General features: G+C 36.5%; 1 protein-coding gene across 4 annotated transcripts in view; it reads left to right on the forward strand.

Moving 5' to 3' along the window:
• LOC120534111 (suppressor of tumorigenicity 7 protein homolog) overlaps positions 1–22,448 on the forward strand; it is a 214,591-nt gene that overhangs the window by 154,295 nt on the left and 37,848 nt on the right. For all 4 annotated transcript variants that reach the window (XM_039761388.1, XM_039761390.1, XM_039761391.1 and 1 more), the window contains 4 exons: positions 1,193–1,352; positions 7,635–7,689; positions 9,380–9,495; positions 19,188–19,263. In XM_039761388.1, coding sequence (XP_039617322.1) covers positions 1,193–1,352; positions 7,635–7,689; positions 9,380–9,495; positions 19,188–19,263 — 407 coding nt within the window. The remainder of the gene's footprint in view (positions 1–1,192; positions 1,353–7,634; positions 7,690–9,379; positions 9,496–19,187; positions 19,264–22,448) is intronic.

Genomic DNA, 22,448 nt, shown 5'->3' on the forward strand with positions numbered 1-22,448 from the left:
TCCAAAGTTATGTTCTCTGATGAAAGTAAATTTTGCATTTCCTTTGGAAATCAAGGTCCCAGAGTCTGGAGGAAGAGAGGAGAGGCACAGAATCCATATTGCTTGAGGCCCAGTGTAAAGTTTCCACTGTCAGTGATGGTTTGGGGTGTCATGTCATATGCTGGTGTTGGTCCATTGTGTTTTCTGAGGTCCAAGGTCAACACAGCCATCTACCAGGAAGTTTTAGAGCACTTCATGCTTCCTGCTGCTGACGAACTTTATGGAGATGCAGATTTCATTTTCCAACAGTGCCAAAACTAAACCTGGTTTAAGGACCATAGTATCCCTGTTCTTGATTGGCCAGCAAACTCGCCTGACCTAAATCCTATAGAAAATCTATGGGGTATTGTGAAGAGGAAGATGCAGTACGCCAGACCCAACAATTCAGAAGAGCTGAAGGCCACTATCAGAGCAACATGGGCTCTCATAATACCTGAGCAGTGCCACAGACTGATCCACTCCATGCCATGTCGCATTGCTGCAGTAATACAGGCCAAAGGAGCCTCAACTAAATATTGAGTGCTGTACATGCTCATACTTTTCATGTTCATACCTTTCAGTTGGCCAACATTTATAAAAATCCTTTTTTTGCATTGGTCTTAATTGATATTCTAATTTTCCGAGATACTGAATTTGGGACTTTCATTAGTTGTCAGTTATAATCATCAAAATTAAAAGAAATAAACATCTGAAATACATCAGTCTGTGTGTTATGAATGAATCTAATATACAAGTTTCACTTTTTGAATGGAATTACTTAAATCAACTTTGTCAAGATATTCTAATTTTATGACCGGCACCTGTGTTTACAATAGACTTTTGTACTTTTTAGTAGTTTATTTGTTCTAAGGGGAAATTCAGCTTTTACAGAAACTCAAGAAATATTACAGCATTACACTACAAGAACCCACTGAAATACAAACAAGAATTACAAAGAAGAAGAGAAAACTGGCTTTGTTGAAATGGCAAATAAATGTGGAGTGTTTTTTTATTTTATTTTGAACTTTTTACCCAAAAATGTTATTTGCTTATACTTGCTTTATGATATTATATTTATAGTTGACCTCGGCTTGTGCCTTTATGGCATTGTATAGTAAAGAAATATATGAATACTTCATATCATTTCAAATGTAGCTCCTTTTCTCCATTACAGATATTTGAATGGTGGTATTTCCGAAAGTATGGCACATCATTTATAGAGCAGGTCTCTGTGAGCCACTTGCGCCCTCTGCTGGGTGGAGTAGATAACAGTTCTCCCAGCAATTCCAGCACTACTAATGGAGACTCTGATTCAAGCCGGCAAAGTGTTTCAGGTATGAATTATGTGTTACAAATATTTTTCTTTCTTTACGATCTATAGAAACAATTATTTGCAGTTACTTTTTTTTTTTTTTTTACATTTTATACACAACATGGAAGGTTTTAAATATAAAATAAACCTATAAATCAGACGTTTTTTCACAATTTTTTTTATAATACCAATATTTTCTGTGCTGTGATATTATTTGAGCTTTTTCACTTGCAAGTGTAGCTAAAATATATATTGGGTTTGTAAGAAAAGATGTGTCACTTATAGTTGGAAACTATACTCACTGACACCTTGGCTTTCTTTGCAATTTCTTTAAAGGAAAAACCTAAACTTGTAAGGTTATAATTTGCCCTGCACACTTTTGAGAAGAACAATAAATAAAAGTGCAATAAACTAACACAAGAATTGACACAAGCTGAAATCAACATTTGTTAAATAATTATAGCAGACAGTGATACATAAATAAATGCAACAGCACAGGTAACAATGTGCATGAAGAAAACTATTATTGCTTGAATGAAGCAAAAATAAAACTTGATTCACACATACTACTAGAGTGTGGTTAAGCTTTGGACATTATGATTAAATGAGGACATAGACGATCCTCTTCTTTCTCTTACCTCACTGTGCATGATTTAAGAATCCCTGATAAAGGGACATTTCTGCAAACTCAGTTTAAAGTGTTTCCTTCAGATGACTGACACTTCACTGCCTGCTGAATGGAGTTAAAAGATGTGTCAGTCTATGCATATATCCACATAACATCATTGTGCAGTAAAAGTCTAACCTTCAGTAAAATCAGGGTGTGAAAGTATAGAGCATCGGTACACAATATATATAATTTAGTTCTTCTAAGGTTTTAAATCAACAATTTATTTATTTTTTATTTTTATTAATTTTATTACAATCCATACATAGCAATCAAGTTTTTACAAAAAAGAATTATGTTAAGAACAGATCAATCCCCACCCCTGAGAGAGAGAGAGAGCAAGCCAAACGGCGTAAAATTTAAGGCTTGTAAACATACCTAAATTAATAAATTCTCTGTGCTTTATAAACTTATTTTAAAATATTACTGATTAGATCCTGCTATGTTTTGAAAAAAGTCTGTACGGATCCTCTAACTGAGTATTTGATTTTTTCCAATTTCAAATAATATAAAACATTGATTTCCCACTGACTTAAAAGAGGAGAGTTTGGGTTCTTCAAGTTTATCAGAATAAGTCTGCGTGCCAACAGTGTAGTGAATGCAATCACAATTTGTTTGTCCTTCTCCACTTTAAACCCATCTGGAAGAACCCCAAACACAGCTGTTAATGGGTTAGGAGGGATTGTGAGTCCAAGGCTGTCTGAGAGGTAATTAAAAATTTTTGTCCAGAATAATGTTAATTTGTTGCAGGCCCAAAACATGTGACCCAGTGAGGCTGGGGCTTGGTTGCAACGTTCGCAGGTTGGATCATGCCCTGGAAACATTTTGGAGAGTTTTAGTCGAGACAGATGTGCTCGATATATAATTTTGAGTTGTATAATTGTATGCTTTGCGCATATGGAGCTCGAGTGAATTCTCTGCATTGCTACTTTCCACTCCTTTTCTGATATATTAATCAACAATTAATCAAACCAACAATTTAACTTTTCCTGACATGTGCATTTCAAAGATGAATTTACAACTTTGCACGACCTGAACTCTTTAACCTTACACTCCACAATATTTTTTGAAATCCAAGTGAAATTATGTGTCACTCTTGTTAAGCTACATTTCTTGGTTTATTCTAATAGTACTTTTAGCTTTCTTAAGTGATGACTAACCTAGCCTCAAAGCTTCACTCTTTTCATCTTTTTAATTTTCTTGTTCAAGGTTGTTGTGTTTTAGATAAGGCTAACAAGACGTCATCCACCAAGAACTGAGACGAATGATCTTGCTAACACTTCTTGAACATGTACTTTTTTGATTTATAAATTTACTTTGACTTACATTCAAACAAAACTAGTATAAAGACAAATATTTCATGTTTTACCTAATCAACTGCATTGTTTTTTTGAAGATGTGTATTTATTTTAAATTTGATGCCTGCAACACACTCCAAAAAAATTGGTTCTGTGGGGTTTAGGATTAATGGCAACGTGACAAGTTGAAATAAAAAAGTGATGGTATACAGGTAAATAGTATGCAAGTAGTCTCCATTGATGGCCTAGTCCTTTAAGAGCAAAGATGGGTTGAAGCTCGCTAATTTGCCAACAGATGCATCAGTGAATAATCCAGCACTATGAGAACAATGTTCTAAAACTTTTTCCTTTTCCATTTTCTTCATAAGTATTCAAGTATTTCAGTTGGCCTACAGACTAGTGTCAATTTATGTGCTCTTGTCACAGAAGAGTGAGTGGACAAATCAGATGTCACAGTTTCCTATGACATTTTAGTTGTGGCTCATTACTGTTTTGTTCCTGCAGGACAATGACATTGAGTTTTAAAAACACTGTCTTGTTTGCGTTTTTGGAAGTTAGGTGCACATAGAAGCCTGACACCGAATTTCTAATCTCTCAATCCGAGTGATCCTTGAAATGTTGGTACATTAGTAGTGATCATTTTTTTATATGTTTCAATGAATCTGCCTAGACCCTGTGATTTTTGCATCCTTTGGTGACAGAATTATTCTTCAAGTGTTGGTAAAACCTGATTACTCAAGCATTTTGATGAGTATGGTGTTGCATAATTATTCTTAAATCCCTTATTTCATTTTGTTTAATAGTTCTTAATCCATCAGCTATTCTAATTCCTCTAAAGAGCTTAGAGCCTTGTCTCTTGTGTATTTGGTGTGATAAAATATACAGTGCTTATGCTCACAATATTAATGGCATAATTTAAGTAATGATGGTTCAGTAGTTTTAGGTACCTCAAATTAAGTCTGTTTGGGTCAGATCAGATGTGGGCTTTATTGTGTATTCTTTATCAGTCTTTCAGATGAGGCTTTTCAATTGTATCTGTTTCCTTAGGCACTTTTTCCTATTCTTTGACTTATATAATATATTTTAGTCTCTCAGTGATGAGAAACTCCCATGGCAATATGCATTATATATTGGGAGTGGAATTATTTTCAGTTAAAAAAAAATCCATGTTTGACAACACATTATTAACAGTAATCCTTATCTTTGACAAGCCAATGATAGGTTGAGTGTCTAACTGCAATTCTTTAAAAGTGGCATTATCCAAGATTACACTCGCATAACGTCATGAACTATGATTTAGTCTTCATAACAGTGATGTTACCAATAAATCTTTTTAAAATATTGTTGACACAAAAAAAAACCTCTTGGACTCTTGTTTTTTTATAGCGCAATTCTGATGACAAGGACAAAGTGTTGTACTAATTTAGACATTATTTTCCCCTGTTTTGTACACATTATTTGATAATGAAGAAATCAATGGTTAGAAGGGCTAATTCAATCTACAGCTTTTAAATCGATTAACCACAGTGTATTTGGCCAATATTCATTTATTAGCTGATTCTTTTGATGTTTTTGAAATCTGGTATACAGTAATCCCTCGCTATATTGCACTTCAACTTTCGCGGCTTCACTCTATCGTGGATTTTATATGTAAGCATAACTAAATCTATAACACGGATTTTTCGCGGGTTCTGTGGACAATGGGTCTTTTTACTTCCTGTACATGCTTCCTCAGTTGGTTTGCCCAGTTGATTTCATACAAGGGACGCTATTGGCGTCAGAGCAATCAGAGCACGCAGTTAAGTACCTGTGTGCTGAATGTGGTGTTAACCAGGAAGACTCGTCTTGCTCATTCAGCATCAGTGTGTTTTGCTGTGTAAAGAGTTAACTTTTGTGCTCTCTTGTGTTTATCTTTGTGCATAGTCAAGCCCTCCATTTTGGCTCCAAAATGATCTGCTCCTGCTACTGCTTCAGGGTCTGTGCCCAAGCGCCAACGGAAGATGTTAACAATTGCCGAAAAGGTAAACGTTTTGGATTTGTTGAAGGAAGGGAAAAGCTACACCGCTTTAGGACGGCATTACAGCATCAATGAGGCTACGATTCTTTTTATTTAAAAAGTAGGAAAGGAATATAAGGTCTACGGCCGCAGTGTCCATTTAACCAGGGTACAAAACGAGTTGTAAGTGGATGTAATAAGGCAGTAGTCTGGATGGAATCTGCTTTAGGGATTTGGATTGAAGAAGAATAACGGTGGTGCTACTCAGTTGCCTGAAGTGGCTCCTTTAGAAGGGCTGTAATGCTCTCCTTTGTTGTGCAGTAAAATTAAACTCATCGTTATCGGACAAGTCTTCGTGTCATTGTTGGTGAGTAACCATAATTAATTTTCTACTTACAGTACTTAGTACATGTACGTACGTTTAGTGTCACTGTACACACATTTACTATATACAATTTTTCTTGCATTGTACATATTTATTGCTGGTGGGCTGTCTATTGTAATGGCTGTAACGTATGTAATATTGGAGACACTCGATATCTTTAAAATAATATTTAGGTTTTACTGTATATAAACATTGTGTTTACATACATAATTTCAATGAATCTTACCTAATATCTAAGAGAATACAAATGGATTATGCTGTATAACTGTGCAGGGAATATTTATAAATAGTGTGGGAGAGTTTATAAGGGCTTAAAATATATAAAAATAACCATACAAACATATGGTTTCTACTTCGCGGATTTTCACCTATCGCGGGGGGTCTGGAACGCAACCCCCGCGATCGAAGAGGGATTACTGTATACTGTTCATTGTATCATGATTCATCAAAAATCTTTGTACCTTTTTGCAGTATTATCATCTTCATATGAAATTTAGTTGTACATAGTAGTGACAGCTCCTCTACAAACTGTGAATAAAAATCAGTCTTTTTAGTGTTGTATTTACTTCAACAGTGCCACTTAGGAAGTTATAACAGAGAAGAGTTAAACTGTATGTACGGATCTCTTAGTTTTCAGGTGCGATAATGTATTAACCATTATTTATTTATTTATTTATTTTTTAAAGCAGAGACAAGTTACTTCGAATTCTTCCATTTGAACTGACCACAATATGTATTGTCTTATATGCCTGATGTTTTTTCCCTTACTGCATCAAAATAGTTTAAACACCAAGGGATAATTATTATATGATAATATAAAGTTCTCTTTCAACATAGTTTCTGGCAATATGACAAAAAACATCAAACAAGATTTTAATAGATGGTCTGTCCTGCACCTTACTGTATCTGGGAGAATCAATATCATCAAAATTCCTAAATCGCTTTCAAAACATCCTATATACATACATTTCAAAAGTTTCTTCTTTAAGAAGTTAGACTTGATTGTAATATATTTTTCAGGAATTTAAAATGGGCATACATTAAATTTGCAAATACATTAAAAATGCAACTGGCAGCAGTTAACTTTCAGTTCTGTTAGTGGCCTGTAAATATTTCTACATTTCTGCATCACGTCTTTGAATTTGGACAGTCTCCTCAAATTTGTGTGGGTGTTTATCAGGGTTCTTCAGTTTGTCTGCCTAATGCTGATGCTGTGTATGTGTTTTAGGTTAATTGGTGACCTTAAATTGGCCTGGGATGAGTGTGCGTATGGCATATAATTCAATTTTTTGATTCAATTTATTGTTGAGTAGCTGCCTGCCAGGTATTCTGGAATGACAGAAATAACTGAACCATACACAGATCCATAAATTAACACCAAACACACCTTACAAAAAAAGTTTTATTATGAATAATATAAATCATGAATTTTACGTCTATTAATGTTATAACATAAAGTCAGTTGATATTGGGAGAGAATGAAAGCAAAAATTCTACTCAATAGCATTCTTGGAGAAAATAAACTTTCGGCTTATCCACGGTTTGGTTTTAAAGGCAATATCACAGTCAATATCGGACAAAATTCTAGTTATCAAGATTAACTGGCTTTCCAGTGCATGTTAAGTATTCTATAGTATTAGTAATTATGTGCTGTGTAATTTAATAAGAATAATAAGAATAGCTGCTTAGCATTAGAGCAGTGGCAGCATATGCCACCATAGGATACCAACAAGATAAACACAAGAGTGGACTGTCCCTGTCACTCTATCCAGGATTGGTTGCTGCTTTGCAACAGTGATTCTGGAAAACTGGATTAAGTTAGTTTTGAACATGGACAGATAAAACAGATTTTTTTTTTTTTAAGATTCTGTCTGACCTGGAATATTTTTTAATGGAATAATCAGGATGAACTTTTTTTTTTTAAAATAAAAACGTAATAATTTTTTTGTTTCTTGCAGAATGTAAAGTGTGGCGAAACCCATTAAATTTATTTAGAGGAGCAGAATATAACCGGTGAGAGTAATTACATTTGTTTTTCATGGAAGTTCAAGATAACTGTGTGTTTATTGTTTAAGCTTCTGCATTATTTTTTGAAGACAGTTTATCAAGAGGTGTTCTGAAATTAAATTCATTAAAAAAAAAAAAAAAAGTTAATAGTCAGTATGAATCATGAAGAATCTTCTTCTTTTGGCTGCTCCCATTATGGGTTGCTACAGCGGATCGCTAAAAATATGACCTGCTTAAAACAATATAGTTTACAGAACAGAAAAACTTACCATCCAAATAAATAAGATTTCCTTACACTGTGGATGAACTGGAAAACATAAAAGTGCAATTCGCAGCAACGTCCGGTTTTCCAAATGTAATTGCAATGGTACTGGACAAGTTACATCACCCAGGAATGAATCACCAAAAGAATGAGTTGACATTACATCATATATAGCTTGGGAACCTATAAAAATGGCAGCTCTGCACAGTTGCAAGTGTTTCTTCCAACTAGTGCGGCAAAAAGCAAGCAGTCTTTTTAAGGATTGCGAGTCACTTTCAGAGAATGAATTTGCTTATGAAAATAGAAAGCATTTCTACTATATTTATGTGCTACTCTGTAGTACAGAGAAAGTGTGTTGCAGTGTGCAAGCATTTACCTGAAGAGATGGGCTGTGATGAACCTGACCCACCAAATGATCAGCCAAGTTGGACAATATTACAACTTCATTTGAATGTAATTAGTAGAATGTAAAAAGAGGTAATCACATGCAGCATTTGTTTTTTAATCAATTTGTTTAATTTGTGGTCAATATCTCGTAGTACAGCCCTTATATCCCTTAGTTCATTGGCCACATCTCTTACAGCATCCACTGTTGAATTTTGTGACTCCAGAACAGCATACGTTAGCACACAGCCAGATGGCCTCCCAGCAGTTTCTGAAGCAGAGGCGTGCAGACGGGCTTGGCACAGCAGCACCATCACCGTCTGAGCATCGCACGAGGGTCAGCTTTTGTAATATTGTCTGAAACAGAATAAACAGAGGGTCAGCTCAACTCACCTTATCACATCGATTGTGATATCTGACCACTTCTTTTTTCTTTTGGGCACTGTGTGACTTTCTGAGATTGAACTTTCAAGTGTGACCACCATGCTTATACCACTGAGTAAGCCACCAAATAGTACATTTTTCCCTTGCCTCCACTTCTCATTCGCTGAAATTCTTCCTTCTTTCATGTGTCTTTTTCATTGTTTTTCAGCCAAACACTGAATGTAAGGTGATATTTATATTGATTTGCATATTAAAATGTGCAAAATTTTGGGAGGAGTCCAGGAGGGGCTGTAGGCACGTGAACCTGTGTTAAATTTCACGTTCGTTGGGAGTGGTAAAGGGGAAGTGCATGGAAGTTGACATACACACAGATTTATGCATCTGGATTTTTTTTTGTGTGTATGCACATTTCAACTTTTGTTCGTATGCCATGTTTTAGTGTGAATTCTATGCATGGTGTTATACATGAGGTCCCCGGTCCCCCCATTTTTAAATATGTTTAAGGGGAATAAATTAGGGCAGCAAATGCAAGCACTTTTTTTTTTGCTGCCCTTAAGCATGTTTTCTAGTTATTTTTGTATGTTTAAATTGATGTAACGTAGCCACTCTTTTTCACAGATGAAACCATAAGAATACTGATAAAAAAAATGTTTTCCCACCTTACAGGTATACATGGGTTACTGGAAGAGAGCCTCTCACATATTATGATATGAATCTTTCAGCCCAAGATCACCAGACATTTTTCACATGTGACACAGACCATATGAGGCCAGCAGATGCTAGTAAGTTTTTTTTTTTAATATTGTAAAAGTCATTCTGAGTAACCAAGCAATGCTTTTTAAATTAGATACACTGTTCAGTGACAAAGCTTTTTAGAAGACAGTCCTATAAATAGATTGAACCTTATTGATTTCTAATGAATTTTTGTGTATGTATATTTCATTGTAATCGGTATATAAAACAATAAAACTACACTGCTCAAAAAAAACTAAGGGAACACTTAATCATCACAGACTAACACCAAGTCAGTTAATCTACAGGGATATCAAGTTGTGCAGTTAGGAAGCACAAGCGATTGTGAATCAACTTCACCTGCTTTGGTGCAAATTAAGTGACAACAGGTGCATGGGAGAGGCCACAGAAAGACAACCCACAAAAGGGAATTGTTTAGAAGGTGGTGGCTGTGGACAGCTCTTCTCCTTATTTTTCCTGACAGATGTTTCTCTAGTTTTGCATTTTGCTAGAGTCCTTGTCACTACTGGTAACATGAGGTGGTACCTGCAGTCAATTCAGGTTGCACAAGTAGTCCAGCTCCTCCAGGATAGAACATCCGTACATGCCATTGCAAGGTTTGCTGTGTCTCCCTTCACAGTCTCAAGAGCGCGGAGAAGATACCAGAAGATGGGCCGTTACACAAGAACAGCTGGATAAGACCATAGAAGGGCATCAGCCTAGCAGGAGGACCAGTATCTGCTCCTTTGTGCAAGGAGGAACAGGAGGAGCACTGCCAGAGCCCTCCATAATGACCTCCAACTGGCTACTGGTGTACATGTTTTTGACCAGACTGTAAGAAACAGACTCCATGAGGGGGGTATGAGGGCTCCACGTCCTCCAGCAGGACCTGTGCTAGCAGCGCATCACCATGTGGCGTGATTGGCATTTGCCAGAGAATACCACAATTGGCAGCTCTGCCTTTGGTATCCCATTTTCTTCACAGATGAGAGAAATTTCACAACAGGCACATGTGACTGACATGAAAGAGTGTGGAGACGCCATGGAGAATGTTTACAGCCTGCAACAGCATCCAGCATGACCGGTTTTGGCAGTGGGTCAGTGATGGTCTGGAGAGGCATACCTTGGAGGGTGCACATGCAAGACAATGGTACCATGCCAGGTATTGGGTTAAAATCCTTGCAGCCATTGTCAGACCTTATGCTGGTGCAGTGAGCCATGGGTTCCTCCTGGTACAGAGCAATGTCTAACCTCATGTGGCCAGAGTGCGTAGGTAGTTCGGGGACTGGTATCCCCACATGTTCCCCAGAACTGAATCCCATTGGGAACCTTTGGGATGTTATGTATCTGTACCTCCGACACCTCCAAGTAGGACCACAGACTGTCCAGGAGCTCACTGATGACCTGATCCATGACTGGGAGGAGATCCCCATTATAATATACACTGTCTCATCAGGAGCATGCCTAGACGTTGTTGGGAGTGCATACAGGCAGTGAGTCACATTATGAAACCCTGTGCTAAAATTCACTCAGGTTGGATCAGCCTGTGTTTCAGTTGTTGACTTTGATTTTATGTTTGCTGTTGAATCCATTCCTCAATGGGTTGGTGGTTTTGGTTTCTATTGAGTGTTGTTATATCATTATGTTGTCAATGAATTACACAGTATTCTTCAGTAAAGATTTTCCATTTTAATATTTTTTTCATTGAGACCCGATATGTGATTTATGTGTTCCCTTAATTTTTTGTGGAGTTTATACGCATAATGTAATTGATATGTATGTAGGACTTACGAACTGGAGTGATCATTTTAAACTCAAAGAGAAACAATTCTACATGAGTAAGTAAGACATATGAACTAATAAGGAACAATGAAGGAACAATCCACATAGCACTAATTCTAATTTGTTAAAGGAACCTGGGAAGGTAATCAGTTTAAATTACAGGTGATGATAATTCTTTAATAAATATAATATTCTAATTAAATACAAAAGGTTAATGTCCTTTAAAAAAGACATTTAGTTCATATGTAATTTTAATATTGTCAGAAATACAGTACAGTATATGTAATTCATTAAACTTGTTTTAGTTATTTTTAAGTAATGTTAGCTGCATGGAATGTAGTAAAAACACTTGATTTTAGATATCACTTATGTAGTGCTTAGTATTATCCTTCTGTATACACAGCTATCTGTAGCTCTAAAGAAGGCTTTGGTTACAAGCCATCATAAAAAAGTGATATCTGTGAACACTGGACACTACCAGAAAGCGCATAAGCCACTCCACACCATCAAAGCAACATACTGCTATAATATTGCAGTGTGGTTCAGCAGCTGATATTGACCTTCATATTATTAACATTCTTAATAAATCTCTTACTTAAAAAATAAAGGCATATGCTTATTAAAAGTTTTACTTAATAGTCAAATATTTCCTTAAACATTAAACCAACATGTCGCCTGTAATTTATACTGTGTCTTCTCATATCTTTGATATTATTTCACATGTGTAGGAATGGCAGCTAGCATTACCTTTGAACTTCCATATACATCACAGTTCAAATCCGTGTGTGTGCAGTTTGCACCTTCTTTGTGTGTCTGCATGGCTTTTCTCCAGGCACTCCAGTTTCCACCAAAAACCTTCACTTGCCAGTAAATTTTAGATTCCAAATTAGCTCCATATGATTACATGTACCCTTCAGTGGTCTGGTTTCCCATCATAGGTTGTTTCTTACTTTGCTCCCAATTTCTTTGATACCTATGACAGTGTTCATTATAGAGTGAGTTTGGAAAAGCAGTTAGCAGGTTCATGTTATTTTGCAGCTGATTTGTTTTCTCTTTAGATATTCAGTCAACATGTTGAATGCTTTCTTTATTTTCAGTAGAGCTTATTCAACTTTTGGTGCACAAACATCAAAATGGCATGGTATTTTCTTATTTACAAACTATGCACATCATATTTACTGTCCTCAGAAACAAAGTTATGGCCAGCTTTTGTCAAATCCAGAAATTACACTTTCTCTGCCGAAGCCTTCACTTTCCTTGCAATTTTACCTGCAGGTTTATGTGCACTTGAACTGGAAACACATTTAAGCCCCATACTTAACAAATGTTGCAATTAATTGAACTGCATGGAAATTCAGAATGCAACCAAAAGCAAGAATGCACACAGCCATAGTGCAAATAGAAAAATTAGAATAATTAGTCTGCAACATAAATTGTGTACTGGGGCACACCTGGGCTATGGTACTATGTGTTGTTGGATTTTACAAAACTTACAGTAGAAGATTAACATCACAAGAGAGTGAAGTTGAGAATTGCTGATCAAGCAGACCACTGAGAACTACATGATTGTGCATGAGACACAAGGTCATAAATCTGATCTGAACTAATTACAATTTGTTGCATTTATTGCCCTTTTATGTTTTTTAAAGCACCAGCACCACTGGCCACTTTCCTGTGTTTAGTAAGTTCCTAGTATCAAACAATGCTTGACATTATGTGCTTCCTGTGATGTCATGTGTACACGCACTGTAAGAAAAGTACAGAAAAAAATGAAAAACAGAGCTTTATAGGTCTACAGATAGACTTTTCTCAAAAAAAAAAAAAATACAGATTATGAAAATACTGTACAGTGCCTATAAAAAGGATTCATCCTATACAGCATTGAATCACAGACAGCACATAATCAGTTCAATGGCAATCACCTGTCTGTAGTCGAGGCGTCAATTAACAGTGCTGTAAATGTACCTTATTGGAAAGCCCAACCTATAGTGACTCAGTATTGTGGACTAACATACACAATGAAGACAAAAGAACGCTCCAAGCAACTCCACGAAAAGGTGATTAAAAAGCACAAGTTAGGGGATGGAAACATAAAAATGGCCAAGTCACTGAATATCCCTTGGATTCCAGTTAGATCAAACATTAATAAATGGAAAGAGTATGGTATAGCTGTAAATCTGTATAAAGCAGGCCGTCCACAAAAATGTAGAGATTGTGCAAGAAGAAGACAAGTGAGGCAGGCCACAAAGAGGCAAGCTAAAGTGGATGACATTGGAGAGACAACAACTGCTGCCTAGGTATTTCATCATTCACATGTTTATGAAACTAAAAAAAGCACACAAAACATCTTGGGTAGAGTTTGCCTAAAAGTTATGTGGGAGACTCCAAAGGCAGTTGGAGGTAAGGTAGGTGTGATGAGACCAAAATTGAGCTTTTGGCCGTCAGATTAAACACCACGGTATGCACTGCACATTATCAAAGACATAACCATCCCCACTGAGAAGCATGTTGGTGGCAACCTCATACTGTGGGAATGCTTCTTTGCAGCTGGCTGGATAAGGCTTTTGAGGGTAGAGGGGAAAGTGAATGAAGCAAAATACAGGGAATGCTGAATGGAAACCTGATGTAGTCTGCAAGAAACCTGCACCTGTCACACCCACTTAGACAAAGGTTGATAATATGTGTTTTGTATGTACAGTATACACTTTACATTTTTGTACACATTAACTTATGAGTAATCAGTCACATATGGATCTCTGTATTTGAGTTTCTCCTTTTGCAGCATGTATAGTGTAGCAGCCTCTTTTGTAGAGTTCTTTGTAACTTGGTTGGGAATACAATGGGAAATTGCCCTCTTTTCATGTCACCTTGGATGTAAATGGAAGAGGTGGTTCCTTTTAGGAGTGGCTAAGCTCCCTGGCCGTTTGGTATTTATGGAGCATGTCTTGAACAGATGGCTTCTGGTTTCTTCCTGAGGTGAGAGATGAGCAGGCTGTAAGTCACAAGGAATTTGTGATCCGCTGCCAGTGGCCTTTCCTGTGTTCCCCAGAGGTTCTGCCTGCTCTTTATACTGATGATATTGGATTAATGTGGGTTCAGTAAATAAATGGATGGATGAGTATTTATTATTGAGTGAATATTTCTTGAAACTGGCCTCCAGTACTGCCTAACTGCTTGTCTATTTCTAACTTTAGGAAGTCCCTCTGTGGTAAAGTGGATAATACTATACTATTCACTCTTAAATTCTTTGGTTAAATATAATTTCTGACAGATGCCATGATCTTTATTGAATTACAGGTTACTTCAGTTTTGTCTAGTTGTCTTAGTAACATTTTGAACATTTTGAATTGTGTGTTCTGGGTCCTCAGTTTTAATGATATAGTGAAGAACTTTTTCAATAAATGTGTTATAGTTAACTTCCAATATCATTCAAGTACAGTAATTAATGTTTAAATGTAAGAGGCAAAAAACAAAATTTGAATGCAAGCTGGCAGAATTGATAAGTCTTCTGTGTATGAGAGTGGTCCTCTCGAGCCTGGTGTGCACACTGCTGCTTTTTGCAGCTTTCAGCAGGATTGCCAGCATTCACTGAACACGGTTCACAGCACCCATCAGAGTGCATGTACTGAAGACACAGTTGTCTGGAAAGACGTGACTAGCGTCACAACCTTAATCATGCTTTGAATTTTTGTGCAATAGCCCTGGACCCACTGGTTGTTTAGTCTTTCTGTTTTCTGAAGAAAATCACAAGTCTTAATTCATTGCTTGTTTTGTTTTAAGTGAAGTTGTTCCGTCTAGCATACTATATCCTGAATACTTAAGGTCCATGTTAAATATTAAATACCATAAAGGACCTGTACATAAGAAGGCCATATCACTTGATAGAGAAAAACAAAAGTGTTTGCCCTTGCAGATTTTAGCAGACATTTGCTATTTCTGTTAAATATTATAGTTTATGAAGTTTCAGTCTTGTCCGTCTTGCTTGTGTTTGACCATTTTACTGTCCAAAGTTTGTTCCTGCCTGATAACATTTGCCCAGATGACAACTAAATATCTGTACAAATGCCTTGCACTTGTCAGTGAGAAGAAAAATCATGAATAAGACTGATTTTTCATACAAGGTCATCATGTAGGAAATGACTGATACCGAACAAAAATAATGCTGCCTACCTTAATATTTCACAGTACTCAAGCAAACATTTTTAGTTAAACCTAATAGCGTTATGTGTGATGAGGAAATGAAATACTCTATACTAAAAGTAAAATGTCATCCTAACTGAAGCATGATGGAGGGAGCTTTGTGTTGAGGGGCTGCTTTTGAGAAAAGTATCATGGCATTAGTCATATATGAAGTTCAAAAGATGTTGGCTTGTGTACAGCTTGACTCCAACTCCAGACACAGAAGTGGCCTGAATTTAAAAAAAAATTTTAAAAAATGCACATTTTAGAATGTCCAAATCAGAGTTCTGACCTCCATCCTAATGTAATGATATAGCATGATCTGTAACCTACAAGAGATCATAAAGCTGTTCGACATTATATATTTAGTGTGTTCAGTAAAGAAATGCCAAAGTACCATAGTATGTGCCCTATTTTTTAAATAATCAGACATTGCATTCATGTCACTTGGGTGAGATGTTCAAATAGGAACCCAGAAAATCTAATGTGCTCTCAGAGTTTCTTTCAGAACACACAGTTGCTTTTCCACTAACAGGAACCGGGCAGAATAAAGCCAAGCATGATTCTAGCTTTATTTTCACTGTCTTGATTTCCTAAAGGTTTTTTTGGAACAACCTGTGAAATATGGTTTATGCTCAGTATAAAAAACTTAGGCTGACCACCTTGTCGAGGCTTTGGTGAAGCTGTCATCAATGATTAGTGGTATGTTATGTTTTTCTGCAAACAGAGTCATGGAAAAAAAATCCTCTATCTTCAAAGAAGACCGTCACAGAGCCCAAATGAGAATATGCAATGTTTCTTTATTAACACAGATCATGCACAAATGTCTCAGTCCATGGAGTGAGCAATTAAACGATTCATCTGCTTTTGTACTTTTCTATTAACATTACCTCATCTGAAACATCCCCTCATCTGACTCTTAATATGCATAATATGCAGATCATTATTTCATTCAAGCATTTTCTAACTCTCCCGTTTATCTGAATGTTGCCTCGTTCATAGGGGTGTTCTGCATGCTCCACTTCTTCTTAGTACCGCTTCATATGAGAGGTGTTTGGCCTTTGCCATTAGTTTATCCTTGCTTTCTAGAGGGATGTTCATTACTCATTTACTACATTCTAACCTTGGAAATTCAGGTAGTTTCACTAAGGTGAGGCAGACCTCACCTGCTCAAGGTTTAAGCTATATTTAGTTAGCCATTTAGTTACCCTCGGTCCTTTATGTTTAAATAATTCATTGTTACATATTCATTTAAGTATATACAGTAAAACCTTGATTATCTGTCAGGGGTCAGGACCAAGGCTGTTACGGAAAACAGAAAAAGATGGATAACACAGCAGCTACTTAAAAATGATATACATTACATTAGTTTAGCAAAAGGTCTTGTTTATTTACAAAATAAAACTATATTAACAAACTATAGTAGTAAAATTAATTAGCTCATATAATATAATACAGTTCAGGGGTACTAGAGTTTTCTGCATTTTACTTGGAGTCTTCGTCTTGTAACAAATGGTGCCCTGTCTTATACTCCGTTATCTAGGTTACGGGTTACAGAGCACCCTCCAAAACAGTAAAAGAAAGCTTTCCCTACCAATCAGTTTATCTAGTACCACTTGCTTTCTTTTTATCGCTATACAGCACATACCCCTGCTTATTGTCTCCAGATTCGCTACTCAAATCTTCCTTCCACCACACCTTCCTTTTTCTCCTAACTTCTCCTGTCATTCATCTCCTAAGAGGTGTGTCCCCCCATTACAGAGCAGAAGCCCGTCACTTACACAGCATTCCACCCTTTCTGCTCTCAAACAGCGCATCACAAGCTGCCTCCATATCATAATATATTAACAAAACATAACAGAATTTTCAATGAAAATTCCAATACAGAAGAACACAGAATAACATTAGAGTCTGTTGTTTCCATTTTCAACACGTTTTTCAATTTTGTCTGCATCATGCTTTATATCATTCACTGTTGTTCTTCTACTCCATAAATTGAAGCAAAACTTAATGCACTTTCACAATTTCATAAATGTTTAATAACTTTTTGTGATAATTACAACAACACACACATTCGTTTATCAGATATAACAATGTATAGTAGATTAATAATAACAAAAGAGAAAAGCTACTAAGCACTATTAAAATTGAAAGTATGTAATTGACACTGTGATTTCAAAATGATGCATGGCATGTGGTGCAGGGGAAAAACACTATTTGCTAGCAAAAGGAAGAGTTCTTCCAATGTGCAAAGCTTGCAGCATATTGTGTGGCAGTAGTAATAGGTTGACGCTGGTATGTGCAATTTTTTTTCTTTTTTTGTTTTTTTTTTTGCCCTGACGGTTAAAGGAGACCGACAGTTAATTGAATAACGGATAATCAAGTTTTTACTGTATTTTTAATAAATTGTAAAAAAATTGCATAATAAATTCTATAACAGCAGGACTGCATTTCAAGCTTTTTTGCTATGGGTGTCATTTTTAACAAGTCACTATAGTTGTTAGTTTTATTTATGGTTTTGTAAAATACTTCTTTTTTTGTGCAAAATGGAATCAGAAGTACAATCTACCACACTGCTGTTCAGACATATGACAGTGATCAGCATAATGTAGAAATTTAACACAAAATGAAAAAGTTGAAAAGTAGAGTGAAATGAAAATAAAAAACTTAATTAAGCCTAAAAAGCAGCAAACAGAATAGTTAACACTGCTTGGTTGTTAAGTACCAAAAAACATGTTTTGCTTGTTGCAGTCACAGTGCAAATGGTGGCTTTTTTCCATTCTTGCTTGTCAGGCTGTTTTGGTTCCTGGTTTTTGTGGAAGAGAAACAATAACTTCAAAACCATTAAACACCCTGGTTTTTGTTTCATAAAAATGAATTTTTTGTGTGAAGTACACAATTACTGTAGTTTTTCTAAACAGCAAACAATTCTCTAAATATTGTCATTCTCAGAACTCTGTGTCCTAACATTTCTGTCCAGTACTGATATTACCATTAAGTCAACCACCAGTATTGGCTGCATAATACTAAAATCCCATGGGTACAAACTTGTTGAATCCATTCAGTTGCCCTTTTTTATTTAAGCTAATATAGTGGAGGTGAGCTGAGATGCCTATGATACTACTAGTTATGGATTTTTCTAGATCTCATATTTTTAGTTTTCATTTGTAAAAAAAAACCTCACAAATTCCTCAGATTTTTGTATGTGACCATTGCACAGACTTGGCATTAATTAAACAGATCATAACAGTTTGGCTGTTGGTGCAGCAGAGAGTACATGAGTTTGAAGTTGTAAACTAGCTATGAATGCAAGTTATGGTTCATTCAGCGGAGCCATGGTATCTGTAGTTTTTATCAATCTCCTGTATATTCAGAAACTTACTGTATGTGATATAAATGTCCAACTTTTTCTATGCCAAGGAGGATGGTACATTAATTTCAGCCATTGGTCTCACCATTCCACATATTAAAATTTGTCATTGTAGATTGTCAGAATACATATCAGGCCTTACCTGATGTGAATTCTGTTGTGTGTTTATGTCAGTTTATAAGTTGTACAAAATGGCGTCAGACCATAATGTACTTAATGCTAACACACCACAGAATGAACAGACAAATGTGTTTGATTTGTTACCTAGCAACTTGACGACATTTGTTTACTCAACTGTAATATTTATTGTTCTGTTCTGTTTTGTACTATAGCTGTTCTTGAGCTAAAAAATATAAAAAATTTGTTAATTTTAATTCTCATACCCTGCATCTTTGATCTTTTCTTCATCAGTAATGCAGAAAGCCTGGAGAGAGAGAAATCCTCAAGCTCGAATCTCTGCAGCACATGAAGCCTTAGAGTTAAATGAGTAAGTCTCAATACATTAATAAAAAAGGTTTGTTGGTTTTTATGCAGAATACTCTGGTAATGTAAACTCAGTAGAGGTCTAATGTTATTTGATCCCACTCAGTTGCCTAAGGAAATGCTGAGCTTTAATGCTGTTATGTAAAGGTCTGGAGTACAAGAATTAAAAAGATATTTTGAAAATGAAATTATTGCATTTATCCTTACCCATTTATATATTTCTTCAGACATTTTAGTCATAGACTGTAATAATTAGAATAATTTAAATATAGTACTTTCCAGTCATGGTAGGACATCAGTCACTAAAATCCTGGGGCTTTTTATAAGCAAATAATGGCATTTCACAAAATAGACAAACTAAACATTTTTCTTTATCAGATTTGTGAAAACAGCTATTTATTTTCCTCTATAGCAGAAAAGATATAACTTAAGCAGTGTATAGTTTCAGTTTCTTTTCTTTTTTTTTTTTTTTTGATTACTAAAATATAAATGAAAAGCAATCAAAGAAAACCTGCTTTATATAAATCATTGGTACTTCAGTGTTTCAGACAGAGGACTGATATTCTAAAGTCAAAGATACAGTGAGCCACCAGCAGCCAACAGTCACTTGTTAGCATACCTCTGTATAAAAATTACCACATTTATTTTACTAAAAGTATTTTTGTGAAAAATACTAAAATTGTAATCCTTTGTTTCTGGGTTTGTTTCAAAGCCCTGGATTTCAGCCAGTGACCCATAGTGCATATCACTTGTCGCATGGAATTAAAGGATTGCAACAGCCACTGATGGATTCTCTAGAAGCTGGCCCTTGCCGATAATAGAAGTATTATTTAATTCTATGGCTTGTTAGCGTTTTCATTCTGCCATGTCAAATCATTTTTATATTGCAGATCTTCCTTTTCTACCAAAATCCATCCAAGTGATTTGTGAACCAGAACAGATTAGCAACTGTCAGTCCTTCACTTTTTTTCTCTTGTGTTTCTTTCTGTTGTATTTCATGAAACCAGATGTTTTCCCTTAAAGATAGGGTGAGAAGATCAGTCACCCGGGAGGGGTTCAGAGTAGAACCGCTACTCCTCCGCATCGAGAGGAGTCAGATGAGGTGGCTCGGGCATCTGATTAGGATGCCTCCTGGACGCCTCCCTGGTGTGGTGTTCTGGGCACGTCCAACCGGGAGGAGGCCCCAGGAAAGACCCAGGACACGCTGGAGGGACTATGTCTCCCGGCTGGCCTGGGAACACCTTGGGATTCTCCCGGAAGAGCTGGAAGAAGTGGCTGGGGAGAGGGAAGTCTGGGCCTCTCTGCTTAAGCTGCTGCCCCTGCGACCCAACCTCGGATAAGCGGAAGAGGATGGATGGATGGACAGATGTTTCATGATAAGCATGCAGCATTTTAATTGGGAACACTTTCGATCAGTTTTTTCTCAAGTTCTGTCCAGTGGGCCATTTGACTACAGGTTATTGTGTAAACCATTTTCACGTTCAGTGAGTCAGTTTACCTCAAACTGGTCTCACTGTTTGATCAGCTGGCCTTTTCTTCTTGTACTGCAATTAGAAGAGTGCAACAGTGCAAGATTTGCCTTCTTATACAATTTCAACATTTTGTTTTCTGCCTTAGTTTTAAGTGGATATCTCTTTTGCATCATTTTCATGTTAATTTACCTTTTTCTGTAGAGTTTTCTTCCCTAATTTTAATCTAACAATTATAATTAACAATGAGTAGAGGAGAGACCAGGATAAACAGCACTGAAATTCAGGAGATACAGCTAGTGGGCTTTAGTAGATTAATGGCCTAAATAACCACAACACCTGGAAGAGCAGAATGAAAATTGTGGTGGAAATGATAAGTAAGAGCTAACTTAGTTAAGGTAAGAATCAAGGTAAGAGCAGAATTTAATTTGGGCTTAGAACCTGCAGCCACAATGGACCCTCAAACTGTGTTTGAGAACTAGTAAATTAAATGTAGCTAAGTATGTAAGTTAGTAAGTTATTCATTGGTCATTTGCAATTGTAAATTAGCTGCAGGTTAAAAATATGGTAAATGCAGCAGTTTAAGCCTAAAGAAAGCAAATAAGATTAAGAATCTTAAGTGAATTAACAAAAATAGAGTCCAGAAATGTTGCTTTAGTAGTAATTACTTCAGCAGTAATAAATAGCTTTTAATTAAGCAGTTAGGTTATAACAAAAAGCAACATTCACTGCAGCCCACCAGAACCACAGTTAGACTCCTGCCATGGTATGAACACTGCCCTACCAGTAACCTAGCAGTGTATAGTTTGCTGAGAGAATTCCAGTGAAGTGTAATGGTTTTGTGAGTGAGCATGAGTGCTGGGGTGTGAAAAGCACTGAAAGGCGGTATTCCTACAATTTCCTTTGGTTCTTTAATAAAAAGCTCAACATTTGTTCATTAACCCTGTAAAATCTTTGTGAAATGTCTCAATGTGCCCATGCACGGCACTGTTAGTGAAACAGTACAGCTACTCACCGTCCACAAGAAAGGCAGATGGCATGCTCAATGGTGGTAGATGTTGGGCAGCAGCTTGGCTTCTATAAATAAGTTCCATTGCAACAGACTGACATGTCTGAGCAATTTAAGTCACATTGCTCTGATAGGGTGATTGTTGTCTTGCAGAGCACTTGACTCACACTCGAAGAGCAGGCCATGCTTCGTGACCCACTGACAGACGTTTCCAACCTGGTTTGCGAACGTAAGGCAGCGTATTGGCTGCCTGAATCCATCCACTCATAAACGGTCATCAGAGATTAACCATCACTCAGCAAATGCAGACTTGTGGTGCTTGGTTGGTTGATGCTGGAAAGCCATGTTTTCATCTTTTTGTTTCCTATACACTTCATGAGATTATCAGAAGCGCTGGTGCTATTGTGATGGGAAGCCCTGAAAACTTGACAGTACATTCAAGACATCTGGAAAGTATGCATTTCTGTTTTGAGCCAGAAAGCCGCACAAAGGTGAGCGAGGGAGATGAATTAAAGAAGGAACTGAAATGTCATAAATACATGTTAAATGAGTACTAGTAAAGTAAATAATTTCTGGAGTATTTTTGCCCCTGCTCTTGTGTTTTAAAGGGCAGCATTGATAAAATCAGGAGCATTTTTGCCCTATGCCCTTGCATATTACTGACACTGCTTGCAATAGTATTTTACCCTTTCTACTATGTTTAAAGGGAAT

Source organism: Polypterus senegalus, chromosome 8 (assembly GCF_016835505.1).
Source record: "Polypterus senegalus isolate Bchr_013 chromosome 8, ASM1683550v1, whole genome shotgun sequence".
NCBI lineage: Eukaryota > Metazoa > Chordata > Cladistia > Polypteriformes > Polypteridae > Polypterus > Polypterus senegalus.